Source organism: Bos indicus x Bos taurus, chromosome 18 (genome assembly GCF_003369695.1).
Source record: "Bos indicus x Bos taurus breed Angus x Brahman F1 hybrid chromosome 18, Bos_hybrid_MaternalHap_v2.0, whole genome shotgun sequence".
In the NCBI taxonomy this organism is placed as follows: domain Eukaryota; kingdom Metazoa; phylum Chordata; class Mammalia; order Artiodactyla; family Bovidae; genus Bos; species Bos indicus x Bos taurus.
The window spans coordinates 62047792-62070461 of record NC_040093.1 but is presented as its reverse complement, the minus strand read 5'-3'; the positions used below and the strand labels follow the sequence as shown (position 1 = coordinate 62070461).

Below are 22670 nucleotides of genomic sequence, written 5' to 3'. Positions count from 1 at the left end.
GCCCCGAGATGCCTCACTATAAATAGCTTTTACATTAATCAGTCCTCAAGGTTGCATCTCAGAGCAGTAGGCTTGGTTGGCATATAAACACCTTTCATGAAAAGCTGACATTATCCGTGCTGTACTTGCTGTCTGCTTTGCCATTTTCCTTTGCCGCTAACTTTTGTCATTGTTACATCCTAGTTGATGGTAAAAATATCCTCCTGGGTTTTAGCACTGAGTCACTGTACCATTTTCTGGCAAGCTTTCTTTATCTTTACGGATTAAAGGCCTTGCGATCCTCTTAAGATGGCCCCGTTTGCATAGGTATGGTCAAGCTACTTAGGTTTGTTTTGAGGTTTTTCGTTTTGCTTTGTTGTTACTGTTGTTTTGAGAGCCGCAAGAAGTTTCATGAAGCACTTCGGGTTTTAATTGTTCTTCATTTATTTCATATCCTTTCCGGAAACAGTTTCCTCTCTCTGGTAATAAATAGAAAAGTGCTTCAAACAAATTTTAACTCCTTGGTACTCTTTTTTTTTTTTTTTTTTAAGAACTTTTGGGAGAAGATTTCTTTACAAAAGCAGAAGTCATTCCCTTGGTTGGAAGATAACAGTTGAGGCTAATTTTTTAACAGGCAGGATCACCCTCAAAATCTGGGTTGGTTAGGGATTTTTATAACCAGAGACAATCTAAATGTAATTGTCTTATCAGGATTTCAATGAAGTAAAGCGATATTTGTCTTCAATTCCTCCACCTGTCCTGCTCTAACACTTAGATGTTGTTGATATTTTTGAAGTCAGATAAGAGGAAAGATAGATATTTTTGCTCATTGGCTGTACTAGTCCTGTTCTCAGTGCAGATATCTGATGCTAGGCATTGCTTTTAAGCAACTTAATATAACTGCTGATTTCATTCAGACTCAATTCTGGGAAAATGGCTGCAAAATCCCATAGTTTCTTTCTCTCCAACTTCTAATTTCAACCCATTGAGTCTCCTGAAACAAGGGGGTTGATGGTCCAGCCCAGCTGGTGGGGTTGCCTAGAGGCTGCCAATGAGACTGTGTTCTGAGACTCCCTGCTTCTGGTTGGAAGGGAACCTGGGGACCAGTCTACAGGAGTCTTAGGGTAGACCCTGAATTGTGTGGATCCTGAAAAATGCTTGGCTTGCAGAGATCCCTGGACCCCGTGGGGAAAGGGCAGCATTGGAAACTCAGGGCTTCCATCTTCCTGCTTTGACTGAAATGTGAGAACTTCCTCAGTCCTAAAATTTGGGCCAAGTTTTCTGTATCCTGAAGCTGAGCAGGTGTTTGGCTGGTAGCTTCACTGACAAGATGGCTGATACGCTATCTACCTTCTCTGGGCGTCAACCACCTGAAGAGACAGTGAGGGAGAACCAACCAGGAGATGAGAAAAGCAGCCTGTCCACAACCCTTGATTCACCAGCAGTCAGATGGGAGAGAAACCAGAACAACCAGAAGTAAGCTATCCAAGGAGACAGTCCCCATCCTGAGGGAAATCTAGCAAGAGCAATGCAAGGAGATTCTAGCCAAGCCAAAAAAGACCTTGAGGAACTAAAAGTATGATTTTCCCAGACTAAAAAAAAATAAAAGTTGTCTTTATGGATATTTGAAATCATCCCCTGGAGAGCAAGTGAATGAAGCACTGTTGTTCAGTGGCTCAGTCATGTCCAATTCTTTGAGACCCCATGGACTGTGGCATGCCAGGCTCATCTGTCCTCCACTGTCTCCCAGAATTTGTGCAAATTCACATCCATTGAGTCAGCAATGCTATCTGTCTCATCCTCTGCCACCTGCTTCTTTTTTGGCCTTCAATCTTTCCTAGCAGCAGGGTCTTCCCATCAGGTGGTCAAAGTATTGGAGCTTCAGCTTCAGTGTCAGTCCTTCCAATAAATAAAGGGTTGATTTCCTTTAGGATTGACTGGTTTGATCTCTTTTCAATCCAGGGGCCTCTCAAGAGTCTTCTCCAGCACCATAATTCAAAAGCATCAGTTCTTTGGTGCTCAGCCTCTTTATGGTCCAGCTTGGACATCTGCATGTGACTACTGGAAAACCACAGCTTTGACTCTGTGAACCTCTGTCAACAAAGTGATGTCTCTGCTTTTTAATATGCTGTATAGGTTTGTCATAGCTTTCCCTCCAAGGAGCAAGCGTCTTTTAACTTTATGGCTACAGTCATCATCTGTAGTGATCTTGGAGCCCAAGAAAATAAGATCGTCACTGCTTCCACTTTGCCTCCTTTTTTTTGCCATGAAGTGATGGAACTGGATGCCACAATCTTAGTGTTTTGAATGTTGAGTTTTAACCCAGATTTTTCACTCTCCTCTTTCACCTTCATCAAGAGGCTGTTTAGTTCCTCTTCACTTTTTGCCATTAGAGTGGTATCATCTGCATATCTGAGGTTATTGATATTTCTCCCCACAATCTTGATTCCAGCTCAGGATTCATCCAGCCCAGCATTTCACCTGACATACTCTGCAAAGAAATTAAATAAACAGGGTGACAGTATACACCTTTCTTGTATTCCTTTCCCAATTTTAAACCAGTCTGTTGTTCCTTGTCTAGTTCTAACTATTGCTCCTTGTGTGAGTGAAGCCATGGACCCACAAAAAACAAGTCCTAAAAGAAATCAGGAGGGAAACTAAAGGCAGTTAAATGTTCATGCAGAGGAGGTTCAGCATGAATGCTCGGCAGTCCAGAAGTATAAAAGGAGTGAAACTGAACCAGTGGTTGCACACTCAACATATGGAATTTTCCAAGCTGCAGATTAAAAGGGCCCACCATGTTCTGTGCATAATTGATGAGCGAAGATACACAACAGGAACAATCAGATTTTAAAAATCCCTAAATCACAGGGAATCTTGCAAAATGTAAGAAAGAAGAGCCAGAAGACACTAGAGTAATATGTATAGATGACTAAGAAAATAGGGCTGTGCAGAGTCATCCTTAAAACAGACACACAGAAAAATCACCTAATCCATCAAGATAAATTTCTGTTCCATATCCACTCCATCACACTTTCTAATTTACTTCTTCATAGCATTATCTGTCTTCAAAATTCTCATCCATTCCTATTTCATGTATATTGTCTCCCCTGCTAGAATGTAAGATGCTCGAACAGCAGGGAATGTGTTTCCTGTACATTTAGCTCTTAAAACAAATATTGATTGACCACTTGAAGTTTTAGAGCTTAAAGCTTTTTGTTTTTTAACAATATTTTATAAGAGGTAGATATTTTCAATCTAAAGGTATAGGATTTTTTAAAGTTGCCTCATATCAAGTTTTTACCAGAGAAATGAATCTTATTTATTTACTTTTTGTTGTTGTTGTTGTTATTCAAAAGGTAAGATTTTTTTTTTAAGATCTATAGACATGTTATTCAAGATTTTAACCCTGGAGAAGAAATATGAGAAGCACTGTTCTGATTATGTTGCTATTAAAGTATATTTCTCTTTATTTCTTGTTAGAGTTTAAAAACAAAAACCAAAACTCCAAAGAAAGAATCTTCTCTTTTTCTAAAAATATATATGTTTGAATGTATTTCCATCTGTTCAAATGGGTGGCTGCTGTGTGGTGGGACTGAGTTAGTTCTTTGGTTTACACACAAAGGTGATGAAGCACCTCCCGTGTAACAGATGCTGGTGTTGAGGGTCTCCTGTGTGCTCACAGAGCAGCAGAATGCCTCTCAGGGCTCCTTGTGCAGAGACGCAGGATAGCCTGGTGGTAAAAACACAGCCTCCAGAGCTGGAATGCCTTGGTCTGAATACTGTATCCCCCAGCACAACAGGAAGGTAATATAATCTCTCTAATTTTCAGATTGTTTTAATATAGTATGATACTCATGATGCTAAATATCTAATCAGTATTTTTTTTAAAGGCATAAAATGTGAATGAAAATAGAACAAAAGGAAGTGTTCTTCAAAAACCTTGATATAACAAAGACAGGTTCAATCAGAATTGAGTTGCCCAGAGTCATTTCAAGCATAGCTCTCAAGTAAAAAAAAAATAAAAAATACCACAGAGGATATAAGCAGAGTAAAAGAATGTGTCAGTAATAAACAAAAGAACCCAACAGGCCTAGAGTCCAGTGCATGAGGCCAACAGCCGAGTAACCTCAGGCAAATCACTAAAATTCTCAACCTAAAGGGTCTTGTCTATGTGATTTAAATAGGTTATTCATGGCTCAGTTCAGTTCAGTCGCTCAGTCGTGTCTGACTCTTTGCGACCCCATGAACCGCAGCATGCCAGGCCTCCCTGTCCATCACCAACTTCCAGAGTCCACCCAAACCCATGTCCATTGAGTGGATGATGCCATCCAACCATCTCATCCTCTGTCGTCCCCTTCTCCTCCTGCCCTCTATCTTTCCCAGCATCAGGGTCTTTTCAAATGAGTTAGCTCTTCGCATCAGGTGGCCAAAGTATTGAAGTTTCAGCTTCAGCATCAGTCCTTCCAATGAACACCCAGGACTGATCTCCTTTAGGATGGATTGGTTGGATCTCCTTGCAGTGCAAGGGACTCTCAAGAGTCTTCTCCAACCACAGTTCAAAAGCATCAATTCTTCTGTGCTCATCTTTCTTTATAGTCCAACTCTCACATCTATACATGACCACTGGAAAAACCATAGCCTTGACTAGACAGACCTTTGTTGGCAAAGTAATGTCTCTGCTTTTCAATATGCTATCTAGGATGGTCATAACTTTCCTTTCAAGGAGTACGCATCTTTTAATTTCATGGCTGCAATCACCATCTGCAGTGATTTTGGAGTCCTGTGTGAGTTAAACACAAACATGCAAATCAAATTCCTTAGAATAGTGCCTACCATATAATAAGCATTCATAAATACAATATTTATTTTATTAGTTTTTTAAAAGGGCTTCCCTGATGGCTCTGGCTGTAAAGAATCTGCCTGTAATTCAGGACACATGGGTTTGATCCCTGAGTGGGGAAGATCCCCTGGAGAAGGAAATGGTTACTCTCTCCATTATTCTTACCTGGAGAATCCCATGGACAGAGGAGCCCACCGGGCTGCAGTCCATGGGTCTCAAAGAGCCAGACGTGACTGAGCAACTAACACTTCCACTTTAAAAAGAGAGAAAAAAATGCAAATGTTGGTGTCCACATATGTGCAGCAGAGGAAAGAGGAATCCTGCTGTTTTATGATCTTGTTGAGTGGGTGGATGCATCATAGGCTGATACCATTTGAATGTTAAAAACCTACAATTAATGCCCCTTGTTTAGATTTCATGCTTGCCAAGCATGAAATATCTTCTCCACTGTAAAATTATGAATTAATATTTTGACATTCAAACCAATCTCTGCCCCGCAGTAGTCCCATATTAACCCAATGCTCATTAAAATGGGGAAGGGTTATCTAGGTATAGGGAATGCACACTGTCTCGGTCTGAGTGATAGGTGGACAGTGAAACTGGGAGTAAAGGCAGCATGGGGGGTGAGAGTTTTCACTGCTGGGCACGAAGAAGTAGAGTCCCTAATGGCTTTGAGATACAGCCTCTTACGTAATATCTGCAGGACCCAGATCAGTTCATTATCAGACCCATTCTTGTAGAAGCTTTAATGATTTCCAGAGAGCTCTCAATGTATTTAATTAGCCATGCTTAAACACTTGTCTTCATTAACCTGGGATATGTCACCAGTAGTTGTGGAAAGACTTAGTGAATGTCTTGTAATAAAGACAAAAGCAAAAGGAATTTAGTAGCTGAGTACGTATTGCTGCTGCATCATCAGGACTTGGACTATTGCACTGTGCAATTGGCTGTTTGCACCTTCTCTGTTATCAGTACTGCCACGTCTCTTTGGCTTCACAGAACACAGCGATGTGGACCAGGAGACAGCACTGGCGGGCGCACAGGGCTTCCTGGGCTGTCTGTCTGCTGTGCAGGTCAGCCACGTGGCCCCGCTGAAGGCCGCTCTGCAGCCCAGCCGCCCAGCCCCCATCACCGTCTCGGGACACGTGACGGAGTCCAGCTGTGTGGCCCAGGCTGGCACTGATGCCACATCGAGGGAGAGGACGCACTCCTTTGCAGGTGGTGTATGGCTTTTCCTGTACCCAGTCACAAGCGGTATATCCACTGAATGTTAAAATATTTTGATGTTTCTGTGACGACGTATTCCCAATATGATTTCTTTTTCCTTAATTTATTTTTAATTGGAGGATGATTACAATATTGTGTTGGTTGGGCTTCCCTGGTGGCTTTGATGGTAAAGAATCTGCATGCGGTGCAGGGGACCCAGGTTTGATCTCTGGGTCGGGAAAATCCCCTGGAGAAGGGAATGACGACCTGCTCCAGTTTTCTTGCCTGGGGAATTCCATGAACAGACTCTAACAGGCTACAGTCCATGGGGCCGCAGAGCTGGACAAGACTGAGCGACTGACATTTTCACTTTTCCTTGTGTTGGTTTTTGCCATACGTCAACATGAAACAGCCATAAGTATTTGAAATGGATTCTTAAAACTGGTTTTTAATTTTTTTATTTTTTTATATGTTTATGTATTATCCTTGATAATAATTTTATTCTGAAGTCTGTTTTATCTGAAATTATTATAGCTATCCTAGATTTCTTTTTATTTATTTTATTTTTAAACTTTACAATATCGTATTGGTTCTGCCATATATCGAAATGAATCCACCACAGGCATACATGTGTCCCCATCCTGAACCCTCCTCCCTCCTCCCTCCCCATACCATCCCTCTGGGTCGTCCCAGTGCATCAGCCCCAAGCATCCAGAATCATGCATCGAATCTGGACTGGCGACTCATTTCATACTTGATATTATACATATTTCAATGCCATTCTCCCAAATAATCCCACCTTCTCCCTCTCCCACAGAGTCCAAAAGACTGTTCTATGCATCAGTGTCTCTTTTGCTGTCTCGTATACAGGGTTATCGTTACCATCTTTCTAAATTCCATATATATGTGTTAGTATACTGTATTGGTGTTTTTCTTTCTGGCTTACTTCACTCTGTATAATAGGCTCCAGTTTCATCCACCTCATTAGAACTGCTTCAAATGTATTCTTTTTAATGGCTGAGTAATACTCCATTGTGTATATGTACCACCGCTTTCTTATCCATTCACCTGCTGATGGACATCTAGGTTGCTTCCATGTCCTGGCTATTATAAACAGTGCTGCGATGAACATTGGGGTACACATGTCTCTTTCAATTCTGGTTTCCTCAGTGTGTATGCCCAGCAGTGGGATTGCTGGATCATAAGGCAGTTCTATTTCCAGTTTTTTAAGGAATCTCCACACTGTTCTCCATAGTGGCTGTACTAGTTTGCATTCCCACCAACAGTGTAAGAGGGTTCTCTGTTCTCCACACCCTCTCCAGCATTTATTGCTTGTAGACTTTTGGATAGCAGCCATTCTGACTGGCGTGAAATGGTACCTCATAGTGGCTTTGATTTGCATTTCTCTGATAATGAATGATGTTGAGCATCTTTTCATGTGTTTGTTAGCCATCTGTATGTCTTCTTTGGAGAAATGTCTATTTAGTTCTTTGGCCCATTTTTTGATTGGGTCATTTATTTTTCCGGAATTGAGCTGCAGGTGTTGCTTGCATATTTTTGAGATTAGTTGTTTGTCAGTTGTTTCATTTGCTATTATTTTCTCCCATTCTGAAGGCTGTCTTTCCACCTTGCTTATATTTTCCTTTGTTGTGCAGAAGCTTTAAAGTTTAATTATGTCCCATTTGTTTATTTTTGCTTTTATTTCCAATATTCTGGGAGGTGGGTCATAGAGGATCCTGCTGTGATGTATGTCGGAGAGTGTTTTGCCTATGTTCTCCTCTAGGAGTTTTATAGTTTCTCGTCATATGTTTAGATCTTTAATCCATTTTGAGTTTATTTTGTGTATGGTGTTAGAAAGTGTTCTAGTTTCATTCTTTTACAAGTAGTTGACCAGTTTTCCCAGCACCACTTGTTAAAGAGATTGTCTTTAATCCATTGTATATTTTTGCCTCCTTTGTCAAAGATAAGGTGTCCATATGTGCGTGGATTAATCTCCGGGCTTTCTATTTTGTTCCGTTGACCTATATTTCTGTCTTTGTGCCAGTACCATACTGTCTTGATGACTGTGGCTTTGTAGTAGAGCCTGAAGTCAGGCAGGTTAATTCCTCCAGTTCCATTCTTCTTTCTCAAGATAGCTTGGCTATTCGAGGTTTTTTGTATTTCCATACAAATTGTGAAATTATTTGTTCTAGCTCTGTGAAGAATACCATTGGTAGCTTGATAGGGATTGCATTGAATCTATTAATTGCCTTGGGGAGTATACTCATTTTCACTATATTGATTCTTCCAATCCATGAACATGGTATATTTCTCCATCTATTAGTGTCACTTTGATTTCTTTCACCAGTGTTTTATAGTTTTCTTTATATAGATCTTTAGTTTCTTTAGGTAGATATATTCCTATGTATTTTATTCTTTTTGTTGCAATGGTGAATGGAATTGTTTCCTTAATTTCTCTTTCTGTTTTCTCATTATTAGTGCATAGGAATGCAAGGGATTTCTATGTGTTGATTTTATATCCTACAATTTTACTATAATCATTGATTAATTCTAGTAATTTTCTGGTGGAGTCTTTAGAGTTTTCTATGTAGAGGATCATGTCATCTGCAAAGAGTGAGAGTTTTACTTCTTCTTTTCCAATTTGAATTCCTTTTATTTCTTTTTCTGTTCAGATTGCTGTGGCCAAAACTTCCAAAACTATGTTGAATAGTAATGGTGAAAGTGGGCACCCTTGTCTTGTTCCTGACTATAGAGGAAATGCTTTCAATTTTTCACCATTGAGGATAATGTTTGCTGTGGGTTTGTCATATATAGCTTTTATTATGTTGAGGTATGTTCCTGCTATTCCTGCTTTCTGGAGAGTTTTTATCATAAATGGATGTTGAATTTTCAAACAAAGGCTTTCTCTGCATCTATTGAGATAATCATATGGTTTTTATTTTTCAATTTGTTAATGTGGTGTATTACATTGATTGATTTGTGGATATTGAAGGATCCTTGCATCCCTGGGATAAAGCCCACTTGGTCATGGTGTATGATCTTTTTAATGTGTTGTTGGATTCTGATTGCTAGAATTTTGTTAAGGATTTTTGCATCTATGTTCATCAGTGATATTGGCCTGTAGTTTTCTTTTTTTGTGGCATCTTTGTCAGGTTTTAGTATTAGGGTGATGGTGGCCTCATAGAATGAGTTTGGAAGTTTACCTTCCTCTGCAATTTTCTGGAAGAGTTTGAGTAGGATAGGTGTTAGCTCTTCTCTAAATTTTTGGTAGAATTCAGCTGTGAAGCCGTCTGGACCTGGGCTTTTGTTTGCTGGAAGATTTTTGATTACAGTTTCAATTTCCATGCTTGTGATGGGTCTGTTAAGATTTTCTATTTCTTCCTGGCCCAGTTTTTGAAAGTTGTACTTTTCTAAGAATTTGTCCATTTCTTCCACGTTGTCCATTTTATTGGCATATAATTGCTGATAGTAGTCTCTTATGATCCTTTGTACTTCTGTGTTGTCTGTTGTGATCTCTCCATTTTCATTTCTAATTTTATTGATTTGATTTTTCTCCCTTTGTTTCTTGATGAGCCTGGCTAATGGTTTGTCCATTTTATTTATCCTTTCAAAGAACCAGCTTTTGGCTTTGTTGATTTTTGCTATGGTCTCTTTTGTTTCTTTTGCATGTATTTCTGCCCTAATTTTTAAGATTTCTTTCCTTATACTAACCCTGGAGTTCTTCATTTCTTCCTTTTCTAGTTGCTTTAGGTGTAGAGTTAGGTTATTTATTTGACTTTTTTCTTGTTTCTTGAGGTATGCCTGTATTGCTATGAACTTTACCTTTGATTCTTTCCCATTTCTTTTTTAGATTCTCAATTCTCAATTCCTTATTCATACGGGCCTTTGCATGTGGGTATTGCAGAAGTTTACAGTTACAGACATTCCACATTGACCTCTATAATTCTCTTCTGATTTAAACTGTTTATGAATTTTTAAAAAGTCTTCTTTTTACTCTCCTATATCACCCCCATTCCCCTCTTTTTTGTCCTTTAATGTAGATCATTCTGGAACAAGAGATGACAGAGAACCCCTCACGAAGACAATCAAAAGTGACTCTGCAGTCATTGGAGGTAACAGAAAGCATGAATGAGCTCTTCTTCGGTACTTAATATCGTTCCTAATAATGGTGAATATTTAGCATTATAGACACTATAGGGCTGCTGGTAAAGAATCCGCCTGCCAACATAGGAAATTCAGGTTCTATCCCTGGGTAGAGAAGATTCCCTGGAGAAGGAAGTGGCAACCCACTCCAGTATTCTTGCCTGGGAAATTCCATGGACAGAGGAGCCTGGTGGGCTACAGTCCACAGGGTCCCTAAAGAGTTGGACACTGAACAGACAGTACTGAAGAATCTGTACATGTCCCAAGAGTTATCACTGAATCCTGAGGTCAGGAAGGTGATTTATTATTTGTATTGGATTGTCATATAGTCTTCTTAAATTTGCAGCTTCCTTGGAGATTTCCAGTACAAATAATTGATAATTTCACTGAAATACCACACTCAAGTATTAGTATTAGATATTATTAGGACATTGGAGAAGGCAATGGCACCCCACTCCAGTACTCTTGCCTGGAAAATCCCATGGACAGAGGAACCTGGTAGGCTGCAGTCCATGGGGTCGCTAAGAGTCGGACACAACTGCATTGGAGAAGGAAATGGCAACCCACTCCAGTGTTCTTGCCTGGAGAATCCCAGGGACGGGGGAGCCTGGTGGGCTGCCATCTATGGGGTCTCAGAGTCGGACTCGACTGACACGACTTAGCAGCAGCAGCAGCAGCAGGACATAGTACTAATAATGAATATCATTTAGCTTTAGAATGGCCATCTGCACTCCCTAGGGTGTTCTGATTGTATTTAAGGAAGTGTCATTTTTTGGTTTCTTAGACACATCACTGCTTCTGCAAGAATTTATGTAGCAAGTTGGAAAATTCTGAGATGAACATTAAAAACATGTGTTTATTGTTGCCTTAATGCTTAATAAAGTGGATTATTTTCCTGGTTTAGATGCCCTTCTCAATGAATATTACAGTTGTATTTGCATTTTATCAAATACTAAGCTAATGGAATAAAAGTGGTTTATTACTTATTTTAAATTGCAAAATTAGCACCAAAAAATTTAAATATATCTTCCTGGCAGTAGAGCAGCATATTCTCTGAGACATAATTTATTCAAAACCAAGCCCCCACATAAACCTTTTTCTTCCTGATTAATGGTTTTCAGAATATTATTAATCAGATTATTGAAATGTTAAATGGTTCACCTTTTCTCCATATTCTGCAAATGATATAGAAAGTAAGCAATTATTTTATTATATTGCCAAGTAATGTGGTTAGACATATTCTTGAGCAGCTTATGTGGGCTTATAATTGATCCATTTGTTTCTCTACTTTTTACACCCTTACTTGTGTAGACATCAGCTTCCTTTAAGTACTTAGAATTTTATTTAGACAGAATAGTACTGATCAAAATTTGCAAGAATATTAAAATCCCCATTGCTTTTTCAGTTGTTTTATTTTTGTCAAATTAATGGTGTATAAATTAAAGATGCATAAAATAGGCTCCTCACCCTGTTAGAAGAGTAGTTAAAATCTGCATGTGTAAAATAAATATATTAATATAGCATTAAAACATTAACTGGTAAAAACTCTAAATTTAAAATTATACCATTTATCAATGCAATGCGCTCAACATTTCAAATTGGGACTCCTGTTTGTCAAACAAATTGTCTCGGTCTCATAATGAAGAGGAAAAGTTAAAATTTCACATAACCTCCTGCTCGTTCTGCCTCTGTAACTCAGCTTGCTCCTTGCAAAGTCTGGATCATGTAGGTCACGTAGTCTTGGAAAGTGGGGACTTACAATACGAGGAACCGGAGCTTATCTCACTCACCTTGTCCTGCTCTTTGCCATTGCCCAGCCCCTGCAAACCTGCTTAATCATGCCAGTCCCTGTAAGGTCAGGCATTCCCCTCCCCGTCTTGACCGCTATTCCCACGCGTGCAAAACCCCCTAGTTTAAACCAGCCTATTAGCAGCTATTGTTGCCCACTATAGTCTGCCTATAAAAACTCCGTAACCCCTTGTTCGGGGCTCAGAGCTTGGAGTGTTAACTCCTCTGTGCCTGCTGGCATAATAAACCTGAGTTCTCCAACTCTCCGAGTGTGGTGCTTGGTTTCTTGATTACTGGTTTCTGCAACAATAATGGTGCTTTTACTGTGTATTTTCTATACACCAATAAATATAGTATGAATATAGGGAGATGCAGATACATAGTTATGTGTAGTCATGCCAATGTTAGAGCAAGTATTTAATCTTTTTATCATACCTTTGGGCAAAGATTACTGGCAAGATTTGCAGAGTAAAGGAAGAAGTGTGTTTATAAGTTATTCTGTGTTATTCTAGAATGGAAGCAAGTTGTAGGTCGTGTGTGAAATTCTCACTCGACTCGGATGCATAGAGCAGAGCAAGACTCTATGGAAGGTTTACTGCTTAGGGTCTCCCCAGGGCCTCTGGATCTAGTGGTGCCTGCTTTTGATCACAGCAGGGACTGAGCTTCAGAACCAGAGCAGTGGGTTGTGGCCATCTAAGCTCCAAAGGCCTTGTCTGGGATCACATGCAATTCATCTGCTAAATCACAGAATACCATTCTCTAGTGTGTTTCTCCATCTGCCAGCATTGTGGTAGATTTCTTCAACTGTTGTATTCTTACTCTTAACTTGCATCCGCTGTGTAACATGAGTTAGTCCATTTAAGTATATTCTAATTGGCTAATTCTCCTATGTTTTACATTTTAGGCAATCTTTTTCTTGAATTATAAACAACAAATAAATAAACAGGGTGAGGTGGGGAAATTGATTTAATAAGACATTTAAAACTGGTGACTCAGACACTAGAGAGAGTTTCTGGTCAGACTTCACAGATATGAATGGTCAGATTGAGACAGCAAGCTACGTAATTTCATCATAAAAACACATTCACACAGAACTTCAGATAGTAATGTCTCAGAATGTGGTAGGTAGTCATATTTCATCTATAATATCTTTTTTCCTTTCCTTTTTTTTTTTTTCTGGTGTATCATGTTAAATCAAGGTTTTTCTTGGACATAACAAACCCTGACATAACACTGTCTCTAATTCAGTTCAGTTCAGTCACTCAATTGTGTCCAGCTCTTTGTGACCCCATAGACTGCAGCACGCCCGGCCTCCTTGTCCATCACCAACTCCTGGAGCGTGTTCAAACTCATGTCCATTGAGTTGGTGATGCCATCCAACCACCTCATCCTCTGTTGTCCCCTTGTCCTCCTGCCTTCAATCTTTCCCAGGATCAGGGTCTTTTCCAGTGAGTCAGTTCTTTGCATCAGGTGGCCAAAGGATATAAACCGTCTCCAATTACAAGAGATAAATCACATGCATGGAGCAAACCCATTCCAGAGCCCATCCCTGATTTTGTCTGCAGTAGCCTGCTGTCTGTGTGGGCTTCCCACTTGGTGCTGGTGGTAAAGAATCCACCTGCCAATGCAGGGCACACAGGAGATGCAGGAGATATGGGTTTGATCCCTGGGTCAGAAAGATCCACTGGAGTAGGAAAGAGCACCCCACTCCAGTATTCTGCCTGGAGAATTATGTGGGCAGAGGAGCCTGGCAGACTACAGTCCATGGACCTGCAAAGAGTCGGACACAATTAAGCACAGCACAGCAATTAAGACACACAATTAAGACACAGCAATTAAGACACAGGCTACTGTCTGTACCTACTTCATCAGCTTTCTCCATTGAAATTGTTTAGGATCTCATTCTTTAAATCAGAGGCCTATAACCAAGCAATAGAATACTGATAACAACTCATTACTTTTCTAAGATGAGAGGCAAAATATATGACAACAAATGGATATTCTGATTTCAATTATTAATAAAACAATTATATCCATTAGAAAATTCTTCAGATTTCAATACAGAATTCACTTATCAGATTTATGTTAGATCTGTCAGCAAGGAATTGCTATCCCTTTCAGATAAAGCTGACATAGCCAAAACTCAGCTTAGCCCCTAGCTATATTATTGGCTATAGTCAATCTGCCCATCAGATCATGTACTCTAGAATCCATTGTGACTGATGAGGACCTTTGAAGTTTCTGCTATCCCTCTCAGATAAGTGTGTCATAGCCAAAAATCGGCTTAGCCCCTGGCAATATTATTAGCTGTAGTCAATCTGCCCATCAGAGCACGTACTCGAGAATCCATTGTGACTGATGAGGACCTTTGAAGTTTTGGTTTCAGTTGGAGTGATCAGAGTTGTTTACACCTACTTTAAACTAGAGCAAAGAGTCCTTGTTTTATGATATGAGACTCCATCCACCTTGCTGTTTCCGTTGTACTTATTTTCATCTGAAAACACTATGTTCACACCGCCACTGATTTCACCAGAAGAGTCTAAGTATGAGGAACTCTCAAACTTGTGACAGACAACAGTTTTCCAAGTTCTACGCTTCATTTGAAAACTTGGCTTTGATCACTGGCATCCTACACTTTCAGTTGTTTATCTTGAAGTGACAGATTCACTTCATTTTAGAGAAAATTTCTGCCAGATATCCAAGTTAAAACAACCACAGTTTATCTGTCAGTCGTTCTTTCCAAGTAAAACAGTGTTCTTTACAGGAAAAAGCAACTAGTTCAGCTCACAACTCAACTGAAATGCTCACACTGGCCTTCTTCCAGAGACAGCCACCGTACTTCAGTCTGCGGGAGAAGTATCAGTACTTTACAGATACTTTCCATTTCATCACACAAAATGTGAGAAAGTCTTATGGGCAAAAGTCACAATTTGACAAAATGTATAATTTTAGTGCTTCATCAAGGACATTCTTAAATGAAGCTGGCAGAGCAGTGCCTGCTTACTTTATGAATTCAGTGACCACTTTGAAACTTTGGTGACCTTGCCTTAGTTCATGTTAAGGTACCAGGAACTCTACCTAACCTTGCTTTGTTCTCTCAGTGGGCACGTCAACATGGTGAGAAAGGCATCTTAGAGTTATTACGAATAGCGTCAACGCTATGGGCCTCCTCAAAATGTTCCAGGAACCATCAAGGATTCAGAGATCTCACTCTGAAGATAACTGACTTAACATAATGCCAGAATTGGTAACCAATTAGCATAGCTAACCGCTGTGGTGTTTAAATTTTTTATTTACAATCAGATGTCTCAAAAAGTCAATATTCTTAATATAGATATAATCTCATCTGTGTATCAGGATCAATATAGTTAATAGTAAGGATTATTCATATAAAACTTGTTCTTGCTATTTAGGGATATAACAAATTATTGATAATCAACTTCATTAAAATGTTAATGTTTAAGGGGATAAATTAGGAGATTGGGATCAACATATACACACTACTATATGTAAAATAGATAACCAACAAGGACCTATTGTATGACACAGGGACTTTACTCAATATTTTGTCACAACCTATAAAGGAAAAGAATTTGAAAAATAATAGAGATACATGTATGTGTGTGTATATATATATATATATATATATATATATGTATGTATAATGGAATCATGCTGTACACCTTAAACTAACAGAACATTGTAAATCAACTAAAGTTCAGTTTTAAAATGTTCACATATTTAAGTATTAAAAACACATTTGATTATTTTATGATGTTACTACTACTATATAATTTCAAAATAACTAAACTTGTCTAGGTATTAATATGAGGTGACCAAATGGACTTAGAGATGTGTAGGTAATATATTATTAAAAAATTGTATATACAAATACACTAAATAATCCATTATAATATGCATTCAGAATAAGTGAAGGTGAGCCCATAAGACTGACAGAACTCAGAAGTAAACTCAACATATTTTGATAATACTTGATCCAGAAATGCCTGAGATTTTTGATATTTACAACTTACATGTACTAGATGCTTGATTTTGGTAGAAAATAATTTTACTATGACTTCTTAAACAATGAAGTCTATACAGTTTCTGTTTGGACAACGGTTCTGATTTTGTGTGTCTCTTCTCTTCTCTCACTAGGTTTGATAGCTGTTGTGATCTTTATCTTGCTGTGCATCGCTGCCATAGCTGTCCGCATTTATCAGCAGAAAAGGTTATACAAAAGAAATGAGGCAAAAAGGTCAGAGAATGTAGACAATGCTGAGGCTGTTTTGAAAAGTGAGCTTAATATACAAAATCCAGTCAATGAAAATCAGAAAGAGTACTTCTTCTGATTGGCAGAGATGATTTACTGTATAACTACAATAGCCTGATTTAATAGCCAGGGGCTCTCAAAGAACAAAAAGCAAGCTCTCCCACTGAATGTACAGGCAATGGATTTGCAGACTGCCACGTTGCCAGACTCGAGATGGCTCCAGGAGGCCTCATCCATTGACTTATTTCCCACAGCGGTCATTCTGTATAACAAGAATTAGATATTGCTGTTAATTTCCAGCCATTCTGATACAATCTAAAGCAGAAGTTTAACTCACTTGAGAGCTACAGTTTTTCATTGTGAAAACTGTAGTGCTAGCCTCTCAACCACGTGCTACCTAAGTTGTGTTAGAGGTGAAAATCAAAATTGGACTATAATGACCTTGCTTTATTTGAGAACATATGCTGTGTTTGCTTTGGTGTCCCCATGGTGTTATTCATAGACCTGGAAATGCTTCTAAGATCCTGTTTGGCTGGTGTTTGCATCTTCAGTGGCCAAAAGTATATAAACCCCTTTGCCTTTCTCTGTATTGCATTCAATACAATTTATCAATAGTCTGGAAAAATGTTTTTGTTTTCATTGGTTTGTTTGTATTGCTCTATTTCGATTTGACTGTTTTTAATGATTTTGAAAACATGAGGTTTTGCGTGTAAGGCTCCAGCTCTGAACATAAAATTTGTATGTAACAAGACTCAGAAAGTGCATTGGTCATCAGTATGTGATGTCTTGCCTTTAAAACATTTCTGTTTAATTTGTTGTCATGGTTTGGTATTGGTAGTAGTTAAGAACCTGGTTAATGCCCATTTCCCAAAGAATGTGAAATATTTGCAAGTAAACTTGTTGATAAAACACACACACACAATTCTTAACACTGCAAAGAATTATTTTTTATTTACAACTGTAATGTCTCAAATGAAATATACTTCTGAGAATATTTCCCCCAAATCCTATGTAAGCTTTCTTTATAGGTTTATAATTCTGTTTTTCTAAAGTATATCACCCACTTTTCTTTGATCTCTATTGACTATATACCATGGAGCATCTTCTTATGTATTAGAAAAAAGAGACAATTTGACATGTAAGCTCCATTCTTCATTCTAAATTATATCCCCCACTTCAGGTATATATTCAGCTATATACTAATCTCCAGGGCATACTTTTTGGAATATAAGTTTCAGTCACGCCCCCTTTTTTGCAAAACCAGTAGAGTTGTTAAAGTGTGTTCCTTCTAAGGGGTGATGGCATATTATATGTCATATTCTATCATTTGAGTTACTTCTCATTTATGATGATGGAGTAAATTTCTCAAAAAGAACCAAAAATCAATATAACTTACTAACTAGTACATTCTGATTAGGAGATATATACGTGCCTGAAATTCAAATAATTATCAATCACTTTATGAAACTGTTGCAGTAATTACCTTTGAGGCCATGTGAACAAGATGCCTTCATGTAGCTATCTTTGAATTCCACAAGCCAATTATGTAGCAAAGGCACTTTGGCATTTATACTGATACTTTCCAGGTGTCTGCCAAGGGAAAATTAGATGCTTTAGTTTGTCCACACCAGAACAATTTGGAAATACGTAAAGTGAACGCTTTTCCCCTTATTTTCCCTCTTAACTCTCCTTATAAAACCTGCCTGTCCTTTCTCATAGCACTGTATTAATTTTGATGTTTCTGTAAATGCTTGATGAAATCTTAACCATGGTTTATGAAAGACCTATATGGATACATGGCATTCTTTTTCTTTAAAGTCCCGTGGTAGCCGCGAAGGGGTTGAACACCAAAATGGTAGTTTTCATTTCATGCAAAGCTGAATATAATGGTAACAGCCCTGAATCTTTTACATGTGTTCTGGTTATTTAGTAGCAGTGTTAACTTGGTTGGGAGCTGGAAGGTGGACAGGCTTATAGACAGTGAAGCCTCACAGTACTCTGTGGTCTGCTCTGCTAGGTTTAACATTATGGCATTAAAACGCACTGATATATCATACGCCATGACTCTCATTCCCTGGTTTGTAATCTGTTCCTTCTTTTTTCTTAATAAAATGCATTTTTGAAGTAAAATGCAGAATATATTTTGAGATGTTGTATAAAAGTTTCAAATGAGGGAATTATACTGGATTTTTTTTTCTCAAAACAGTAAAAAGATGTGTAGAAGTATGCCTTCTTTACTGGTGTTTGTGACTTTTTTAAACTTTCTGGTACACCCCATGATTATTATGAATTGTTAACAAAAGTTGCATTTATAATGTACTTTTCCTTTTAACTAGACTCAGAAATGAAAGAAAATATACAAAAATGTTTCCTGATTGTAACAAGGAAATTGAACTAGATTTTACATTTTTCCAGAGAACAACAATTTGCCTGCTAGCATTTGTTTGCTTAAAAGCTACTTATGTTTACATTGGGTGATATCCTTTTACTTCTGCAGAGAACTTGGCCAATGAACCCTATATATATACATAGGATCATATGTAAGAATATAGCACACACTGCTGAAATATCAACGTTTAAAAATTCTTTATTGATTATTTCAAGTGACACAAATGAAAACAATATGTAATTAACATTCTCTTTTGAGAAGACCAAATTTCTCAAACCTCATTAAATTCAAATATGAAATAAAATGGACTTAGCATGGCACATGAAATGAGGGTCACGCCTGGGAAATGACATCTTAATTTTGTAGAAACTATATCCGCTCTAGGAAATAGTTCCACGTTTAAAAATCTTTTCCCCAGTGTTGCTCTTTAAAGCAAATTTAATGAATTATTTAGACAGTAAGTTAAAGACAAAAACCAGAAGAAGAACCCAGACAACAACCAGACAGAAGTTAAGCATCCCAGATTCTCTCTCACCAGGTGGTCTTATCCTTCGTCTATAAAAAAATAATCCTTGCAACAGAGTCCATCATGCAACTGGTGATCACTGGTATATTATTTAGTGTGAAAATCTCAGTTTTACAGATGAAAAGTCTGAGATGCATGTATATGAGGATATATGGTTATATCCCCAAGGGGACGTATATTAATAGTACTGTGTAAGTGGTGAGGCTGTGACAAGAATTTCATTTTTGCTGTACACTTTGCTGATAATTAGTGCCTTCAGGACATGAAGTTTTGATAGTTATTTAGTGGTATAGAAAATTTGGAGGATCTTGGTTTCCTTTTTGTCCAAGTTCTAGTTCTAGATCTTTTCCATATTTAAATGAACATAAACCTTTGTTTGTAGGTCATTGCCATCAATAGACTTGGTTTTCTTTAAAAAAATATTTATTAAGCTTATGGTTCTTGATCCTAGGAGAGATATTTTAACTGAAACATAGGTAGTCTTAATGAAATACTCAGTATGAATTGGATCTGACTGAGTCACTTCAAGTGTTTTCCATATGGTAGAAGGTGGCACATCTCATTAAAATATGTTTTGTTGATCGATTTCCCAATCCACATATCAACTAAATGATTAATCTAACTAAATAATACAATTTTACAGATGCATTTAATAAGTTCTGCTCAACTTCTACTTTTCCAAAGTTCAGCTAATGGAGAGTGGTAACAGGGAAGAAAAAATTCAGCAGCTGACTGTGTGTTTGGAATGTATGTGAATGAGCACATGCGAGTTTACAAAGAAGACTGTGAGAAGCAAGAAAATATGAACAGTTTGCACATAATGTGGTAAGAGAGTTGGACTTCTGGTGTGTCAGTAACTTCCCCGGAGCGTGGTTTTGACGATTGGAAAATGCAAATAAAGTGGGAGGGAAAACCATCTGACCCACCATTGTAATGGCTTTTCTGGGGAAACCGTTTTTTATTATCTTCCCTATTTATAGTATTGTATTTAAAATATATTTTAAGATACATGCATATATTTTAAATCTCAAGTAGTACAAGACATCTTACAAGGGAAAATAGCCCTGCACTGCCCTATCCCCTGCCGTATCATGTTCAGCTCCTTTAGCTGTCACTTTTTAGCTCTCTCCGTGTTTCTTAATTACATTCCTAACAGGCTGAGTTCTCTGGGGAAGCAAACTCTTGAGGCAGAGATTGTCATGAAGGAAATTTACTAGGGAGTAATGAAGAAAGCTGAGCACTGAAGAATTGATGCTTTTGAACTGTGGTATTGGAGAAGACTCTTGAGAGTCCCTTGGACTGCAAGGAGATTCAACCAGTCTATCCTAAAGATCAGTCCTAGGTGTTCATTGGAAGGACTGATGTTGAAGCTGAAACTCCAGTACTTTGGCCACCTCATGCGAAGAGTTGACTCATTGGAAAAGACTCTGATGCTGGGAGGGATTGGGGCCAGGAGGAGAAGGGGACGACAGACGATGAGGTGGCTGGATGGCATCACTGACTCGATGGACATGAGTTTGAGTGAACTCCTGGAGTTGGTGATGGACAGGGAGGCCTGGCGTGCTGTGATTCTTGGGGTCGCAAAGAGTCGGACACTACTGAGCGACTGAAGTGAACTGAACTGAATGTAGAGGTCAACATCTGAGAAAAGAAGATGCAGAGTTGGGTGGATGGAGAGGTTGGTGCCATCACAACAGACTCAGCCCACCCTGTGAATGTGGTCCTTTAAAGAAGTCCTGAATTGGGGAGAGGCTGGGGCATTATAACTCCTGTACTTATCAACAGTGAAATTTGAATTTCACATGATTTCCACTCCAGCGTCATCAAATGTTTCTGTTCTGATTTCCTCCCCTGCACCCCGACAATCATTTTAAAATGTATGAACTATTCTTGGCTGACAGACCTTGCAAACGTAGGCAGTGAGTTGCATTTGGTCTGCTGTAGTTTGCCGATTCCTGCTTTCACTGGGCAGTGGTAAATAAGTATATTTGCCTGCAAGGCAGGAGATGCGGGTTCAGTCCCTGGGTCAGGAAGGTCCCCTGGGGGAGGAAATGGCTACCCACTCCAGTATTCTTGCCTGGAAAATCCCAGAAGAGCCTGATGGGGTACACCCATGCAGTTGCAAGAGTCAGACATGATTTAGTGACTTAACTCCGGCCACCACCATCAGCCAGGCATTGGGTATTGACTGCTTGGTGCCCAGGGCATCAACTTGGACAAACAGCTCTTCAGCTTAGGTAGTTCCTGAAGAAGAAGGATAGACCTCTGATGAATCTGTTTCTGTTTTGCTACCACACACTTATTTACTGTATTTTTCTTCATCCAACTAGCCAGATATCCTTTACTCCAGATCCTTTTTGGTTGAACTTTCCTAGAGAAGAACCTGTATTTGGTTATTCTTTGTTTCTCTGTGTAAAATGACCTGAGCCCAGGTCACTGTCTGTCCCCATATTTCCTGAGTTAGGTATAGAATGTCTGGTACATTTCTTTGCATAAATGTGTCTTGCTTTCCTTCTATGGAGGCAATGCAAGTAGTGAATCTAGCCAGAGTGGACCCTAGGTTCCTTCCTTGGCTGTGACTTCTTGTCCCTCCTCCTGAGAGAAGATTGGAAATTCTCAAAACTTGGTTTGCTCAGTGTTTTCATATGGAAAATTAGGAGCGCTAATGAATTTTTTCTAAAGTCATTAAATTAGTAATATCTATTTTATCAAGCCATAAACTAGCAAGACCAGTTCCTGTTATAATTCCTTGTGTCACACCAGACTGATTTGTGTTTGCTCATAATAAAATAACTTTCCTTCTCCATGTGCTGATACCAGACATGGTTTCGTGCTCATTGAACTAACACATCTGCTTTCAAACTGTTTGTGTGAGAAACTTTCTGATAAATTATATTTCTGTGAAAGTTCATGTTTCTCTATATTTTCTAAAGGAGCAAATTAATTTTTAAATTGAGCAAATGACCTGTTCTTCCAAAGTACATGTGAAAAGAATATGGTTACAAATGACTATGATGATCAAGAGACTCTTTGCACAAATTTTTTTCATTTGCTTAAAATATCTGACAAACTTTTCTTAGTAGAAAATCTGTAGCATCAAATAAATTTTTGGAGAATGACATCTTCTGGAATAGGGCTGTAATTCTATGAAGAATAAACCAAACATAACAAAGCGGCACATTTTATCATACCAAAAACAATCAAAAATTAAACCTGACCAAACTAATTTAAACATAGATGACTTCCATTCAGAACTATAGTGGTGATAATTCTGATGATGGTTTCTGAATGTTTTCACATGTCCACACATCCTTCTTCTACCTGTAATTTATATAAGAAAAAGAAAATTCCTCATCTTTCCTGATGACTTTCATAGTGGAATTTAGTACACCTTACCATATTTGAAATTTCATGATGTGTGAAATTGACATGGTGATAAAATGCCTCTAAAATTTTTGTTGAGCAGTTGCTACTTTTCTGTTGGCTTCGGTCATGAAATTGACTCACAGCACCATGAGATCAA

The 22670-nt window shown here is 38.5% G+C and overlaps 1 protein-coding gene across 2 annotated transcripts in view; it reads left to right on the top strand.

Annotated features, from left to right (window-relative positions):
• CNTNAP4 (contactin associated protein like 4) overlaps positions 1-18467 on the top strand; it is a 285557-nt gene extending 267090 nt beyond the window's left edge. For both annotated transcript variants that reach the window (XM_027513975.1, XM_027513977.1), the window contains 3 exons: positions 5822-6040; positions 10069-10140; positions 16118-18467. In XM_027513975.1, the coding sequence (XP_027369776.1) occupies positions 5822-6040; positions 10069-10140; positions 16118-16311 (485 nt within the window). In that variant the 3' untranslated portion in view covers positions 16312-18467. The remainder of the gene's footprint in view (positions 1-5821; positions 6041-10068; positions 10141-16117) is intronic.
• Positions 18468-22670: the final 4203 nt, after the last annotated feature.